This window comes from Grammomys surdaster, unplaced genomic scaffold (assembly GCF_004785775.1).
Source record: "Grammomys surdaster isolate TR1022 unplaced genomic scaffold, NIH_TR_1.0 125767, whole genome shotgun sequence".
In the NCBI taxonomy this organism is placed as follows: domain Eukaryota; kingdom Metazoa; phylum Chordata; class Mammalia; order Rodentia; family Muridae; genus Grammomys; species Grammomys surdaster.
The window spans coordinates 2,252,535-2,258,534 of record NW_021620598.1 but is presented as its reverse complement, the minus strand read 5'-3'; the positions used below and the strand labels follow the sequence as shown (position 1 = coordinate 2,258,534).

Sequence of the window (6,000 nt, the reverse complement as noted above, 5' to 3'; positions counted from 1 at the left end):
ACACACACACACACACACACACACACACACACACACACACACACACAACATTGTTTAAGTACCACTCCTCTGTAAGCCCTCTCTGATTTCCCCTCCAGACTCCAGTCGGTGCTGGGGTGGATCCCACTGCATTTTCTGTGTTTTAAAGTCTGCCTCTATCACTACTGCAGGGTCTCTCATCTCCTGGACCCTCTTCAGGCTAGCCAGGGCATTTGTCACCTGGAATAAAACAAATGCCTCTCTTCCTGAGCTGGCTCCTGCTGGGACACTCCTGGGCAGGTAAGGATTTCCAAGTCCACCCAGCCAAACTTGGTATTTCCATATTAAGGCTCCACCTGAGCCTCGGCTCCTCTCTGTCCCGTCCCTAGTGCCTCACCCCAATGATCCTGTTCCTGGCGTCGAAGATCCGTCTCTGCCTGCACAGGTCCATGTACCGTCTCTTGGCTAGGCTGGCCTCCTGTTGTAGGTCCTTAGGCATCGCTACCTCCATGGCTCTGGGATTCGGCGTGGCTTCAGGAGTTTTCTAAACAAACACTGTAAGAAAAGCCCTCAGAAATAAGCAAGCTACAGCGCCGAGAAGCAGCGCCCACAAAAGTTTGAGAGCAAGAGTTTCCCCGGCGGCGGCGGATTCCCAGGGGAAACGCCAACCTCCGTTGCTAAGCAACGGCGCCTCTCTCGCTCGCTCGCGCCAGTCTCGCGAGACTTTAGAAAAAGTTTCTTCCCGCGTTTTTCTCACTGGCGCACGAGGAAGCGGCTGAGGCACGGAGCGCAGCCATGGGGCACCTTGAGCTGCTGCTCGTGGAGAATTTCAAGTCGTGGCGAGGCCGCCAGGTCATCGGCCCTTTCAAGAGATTCACCTGCATCATCGGCCCCAACGGCTCCGGTAACCAGCGCCCCAGAAATCCACGGGCCACTGTCGCCCACGGTAGACCTGAGGGGACCCAGGGACCCACTCTCGCCTGTTGTTGGCCTGAGGGGACCGAGCCACCCCCAGGCCCCGCTGTCGCCTCATGTGGGTCTGCCGGGACCGAGACCACATACCCCAACTCCGTCGTTACTGTTGTAGTCCCGAGGGGACCCAGGGCCCTCTGGAGGCCTCAGGGAACCCGGGTCCCATGTTAGACTGAGAGGGCTCACTGTCGGCCTGAGGAAACCCAGGGCCCTGCCTGCGCCCATTGTTGGCCTGAGGGGACCGAGGCACCCCCAGGGCCCCGCTGTTGCCTGCTGACCCCCCTCCCCTTCTCTCCCCCTTCCTGCCCCGACTCCGCTGTTGACTGTTGAAGGCCCAAGGGATCCCAAGGACCGGCTGTCGGCTTGAGTTCCCCCATCCTTTGTTGGCCTGAGGGGACAGAGCCACCCCAGTCCCTGCTGTTGACTGCTGTAGGCTTGAGGGGACCCAAGGGCCCGCTGTTGGTCTGAGGGAACCAAGCCCAGCTCCACCCCACCTCCCCATGTTCCCCAGCTGTCTGAGGGGACCCAGGGGCCTCTGTAACCCCATTGTTGTCCTAAGGGAACGGAGCACCCCCACCAAACCGACCCCTTCACACCCCTTCACCCACTGTAGGCCTGAATGGGACCCAGGGACCTGGGGACCCACTGGCTTGAGATTTCAATGTTTCCAAATGGACTAGGCCCAAGAGCCCCAGAATCCTGCGCCACCAACCCTTGCTGGCTGTCCTCACCCCTGCCTGGCCCTCCTTCCCTGTAGTCCCGTGTCGCACCCCACCCCCATCTCAGCCCAACAACAGAAAGTACCAAGAATGAAATAGATTTGGCCTTTGTTGGGGAAAAAAAAACACTTGTAACCCAAGCTTAGTTAATATGAAAGGGAATTTTAGAGCCTAAACGATAATTTCTAGAATAGTTTTCCTAGTGCTGCGTTTAAATCATTCACTGCAGATGTCTCCGGTCTGAGCACTTAAAGTTTTATAGTTCTGATAGAACAGACTCATCTTTAATATTCCTTATCTAGCAAATATACCCTTGGGTGAAGATCTCCATGAATACCCTGTGGATTAATGATTTGCTAGGAGATCCTTCAGTGTTTACTCAGGGTTATTATGCATTATAGTTGAGAGATACAAAGCAGACTCAGCAGTGGGAAAAGATAAATTCCTTCAGCAGTATGTTCTCATGTTGAAATGTCACCTACCAAGGAATCTCATGGACACAGTGCACAGGGAGGTGGCCATGCCCTTTTGCCTAGGACATACCAAAATTCCAGACTCCTAGAAGGAAGCACGTACTTAATCCTAGTCATGTTTCACCAAGTTTAGGTACCATGAGCCATTATTACAAAGAAATTGTCGAAACCCTGCCCAGATTTAAGTATAAAAACCATGAAGATTCTAGCAGTCTTATTCTTTAGAGGATCATACAGTTAGCATTTAGCATTTTCAATTTTTTAAGTATAGAGGTGTACTGTGCTGTTGTAATGTTTATGTGACTATTTCTCTATAAAATGGGAGTTACTAAAATAGAGACGTTAAATGATTTGCTCTAGTGTGGTATCCAGTAATAGGAGAGTGCTGAGATCCATGTTTTGTTTAATTTTATTTAATTCAGTTTTGATTCATGTATTTATATCCTAACATTCATGCCTCTCTGCCACAGCTACATGAAAGAAACAGGCCACCTACCTGGAGATTTTTTGTAACATGGATTTTAAACATTGACCAGACAAGACTTCTGAGACTTGTATATTGGTTATATTTCACTTCTGTTGGTAGTTTGATTTCTTTGATTTTGAGAAAGTTTTCAGTCTTTAAGAATGAATCTTTAACTCTTTCTTCTCCAGGAAAATCTAATGTAATGGATGCACTTAGTTTTGTAATGGGAGAAAAAGCAACTAATTTAAGAGTAAAAAACATTCAAGAACTTATTCATGGAGCACATATTGGAAAACCTGTTTCTTCTTCTGCAAGTGTGACGATTATATACATAGAGGACAGTGGAGAAGAGAAAACATTCACAAGGATTATCCGAGGTAGAGAGGCACAGAAGAAGGGTCCGTGTGTGTGCGTGTGTGTGTGTGTGTGTGTGTGTGTGTGTGTGTGTGTGTGTGTGTTCAGGGTCAGATTGCCTGCTCTCTGAAGTCTGGGACTTACTAATCACTGGTATAGTGAGTACAAGATTTCTTTTTCTTAGAAGCATGTAACAGAACCTGTTTTATTTCCTATTTAAGACTCTTGCTTAAGCTGACTCACTTGTTCTATACTCTGTCAAGTAACATTTTTATACTTGGATATTTGCTTAAGATGAAGAAAGGAGTCTATCTCTAACATGGAAATATCATACAACTTCTTCCTCAGCTTCTCTTTGCTTGTTTTCTTAATAAATAATTACGTGTATATTTTGGCTTATATACACCTAGAAACAACTTGAATAAAATGTTTATTATTATCTATTCTTGAATTCCCTGTGTTACTCTAATAAACGATTATGTTTCATCTGTAATAAATATATCATGCTTGGGCTTTATAGAGTTATAAAAAGTAGGTATATATTTTATTATTGTTTCTTTATTATTGTTTTTATTTCACTAAAATACATACTCCCACCTTCCTTCCTTCTCTCATTCCCTTTCTTGACCGAACCTTGCAGTCCAGACTGACCCCAGGCTCTAAAGTATGGACATTGCACACATCCACTATCATGTCTGACTTTATTACATTTCTAAAGAATGAAAACTGTATTACTAACTTAAGTTATATATATTTAGAAACATGATTTAAGTATTTTTGCATTTTATTATTTGGAGTAGTCATTGGACAGTTTTCTCACTTCCTTTTGAACGTCTATTAGTTGTGATAGGCTCTCAGTGTGTTGTTAACACAACCTCAAGTGATCCTCCTAAAGGAGCTAGCACTGTAGGCCATACCTAGCCTTTAGCTTTTTAAATGAGAATTTCTTCATTTTAATAAAAATTCTTTTGATCACTGTATTAAAAAGTATAATACCAGCTGGGCATGTTGGTGCATCACTCAGGAGGCAGTGTCAGGCAGATCTCTTGTGATTTCAAGGCCAGCCTGAACTACAAATCAAGTTCCAGGACAGCCAGGGTTGTCACACAGAGAAACCCTGTCTTGAAAAACCAAGAAAAAAAAAAAAAAGCAATACCTTCCTCAAATGCAGAAACATCCCAACCATCTTTCTTTTCCATCTTTTTCACTCCTTTCTGATAACCACTTTCTCACATGCTATTTTATTTGAATATTTTGTTTATATTTCTAAGATATGAATTCTTTGAGATCACTTTGTATGTTACTACTGTGAAATAATATTCAGTATATAATATTTGTTGAGTAATTAAATGAGCTTATTTATAGGTATATTAGTTATACTATTGTAAAACTAGTCATTTCAATAAAAAAAACATTCTGTAACAGCTTATTTTACTTACTTTAGGGGGGTGCTCAGAATTTCATTTTGGGGATAAACCTGTGAGTCGTTCTGTGTATGTAGCCCAGTTGGAAAACATAGGCATAATAGTCAAAGCACAGAACTGTCTAGTTTTTCAGGTAAGTAGTTGTACTCATTTTATTTGATTCATTTTTAAAACACGTTACCGTATTTTACATGCTGATGTGCTTTACTGTTACTAATAGGGAACTGTAGAATCAATATCCATGAAAAAGCCCAAAGAGAGAACCCAATTTTTTGAAGAAATCAGTACTTCAGGAGAATTTATAGAAGAATATGAGGCAAAGAAAAAGAAGTTACAAAAAGCTGAAGAAGATGCACAATTTCATTTTAACAGGAAAAAAAATGTAGCTGCAGAACGGAAGCATGCAAAAATAGAGAAAGAGGAGGTAAGGTGTCCTGAGGATGTTACTAGTTAGTAAGTACATAGTAAATAGAAAAATGATGTTAAATTTTTAAGTTATTATCTGGATATGGTGGCGCACACCTTTAATTCTAGCACTCACTGGACAGAAGCAGACAGATCTCTTAGTTTGAGGCTAGTCTGGTCTACAGAGCTAGTTCCAGAACAGCCAGGGCTATACAGAGAAAGTCTGTCTCAAAAAAATTAAAACAAATGAAAAACCCAGTTTATTAGCTGTGGGCTACTAAAAGATTCCGTCAATAATGTGAAACAAAATCTGGCATTCAGTAGAAACCTTTTTTTAAAAAAAGGTAAATAGTTGTAGACATTTAGTGTGTGTGTGTGTGTGTGTGTGTGTGTGTGTGTGTGTAGTGTACACATGCATGCGCATGTACAGGTCTGTGTGTGGTAGTTAGAAGACACTTTGCAGGATTCAAATATCATTTCACCCCATGATTCCTGGAGACTGAATGTCTTGCTTGGCAGCAAACACACTTACTTTCTATAGCATCTTACTGTCCCAAGGTAAACTCTATATATCTGCCTATAAGAGTACAGCAGAGGTACTCAACACTTTTGGGTATTAATTCTTGTACACTTGTAAGCGTGATTGAGGATCACTAAGAGTTTTTCATAACAAATAACATTACCAATATTTATTATATTTTATTTATGTTTGCCAAGGACTAGCCTCAGCCAGGTCCGGGTTCTTGAGAGAGGGGTGTTTGAGAGCAGCGAAAAGACACTACAATCATGGGTACAAGCTGGTAGCCTATGCTCTGCTGAGATGGCTTTCCAGACTGCTCTCTCTCTGTGTGTTCTGCTCTTCTCTAGACAGCTTTTTCTTGCTATTCTAAAAACTCTGGTTGAGACAGCTCTCTCTGCTAGTAAAAATTGTAAAAGCTATCTGGATAGCTCTTGGGTTTTCTTTCCAAAATCAGAAAGCCAGAAAAAATTCTAAAAGAGCTGTGTTCTCTCTTTAGACAGTCTTCTCTGGATAGCTGTTAGGAAATCATTCCAAATGAGCTGTGTCAGCTCCAAGTAATTCTTGTTAGAATTCCTAGAAAAAATTCTAAAAGAGCTATGAAAAATTCTAAAAGAACTATTTGCTCTCCATGAATTTTCAGACTAAAATCAGAATTCCTATTAGAAAGAATTCTTGAAGAGCTAGCTGT

General features: G+C 42.5%; 2 protein-coding genes across 2 annotated transcripts in view; one reads left to right on the top strand and one right to left on the bottom strand.

Annotated features, from left to right (window-relative positions):
• The window catches only part of Ribc2 (RIB43A domain with coiled-coils 2), a 13,368-nt gene extending 12,753 nt beyond the window's left edge, over positions 1-615 (bottom strand). The window contains exon 1 of the mRNA XM_028788794.1: positions 377-615. Within this exon, the coding sequence (XP_028644627.1) occupies positions 377-490 (114 nt within the window). The 5' untranslated portion in view covers positions 491-615. The remainder of the gene's footprint in view (positions 1-376) is intronic.
• Positions 616-757: 142 nt separating this feature from the next.
• Positions 758-6,000, top strand: part of Smc1b (structural maintenance of chromosomes 1B) — a 52,705-nt gene continuing 47,462 nt past the window's right edge. The window contains exons 1-4 of the mRNA XM_028788753.1: positions 758-883; positions 2,798-2,986; positions 4,408-4,520; positions 4,608-4,811. Of these exons, the coding sequence (XP_028644586.1) occupies positions 775-883; positions 2,798-2,986; positions 4,408-4,520; positions 4,608-4,811 (615 nt within the window). The 5' untranslated portion in view covers positions 758-774. The remainder of the gene's footprint in view (positions 884-2,797; positions 2,987-4,407; positions 4,521-4,607; positions 4,812-6,000) is intronic.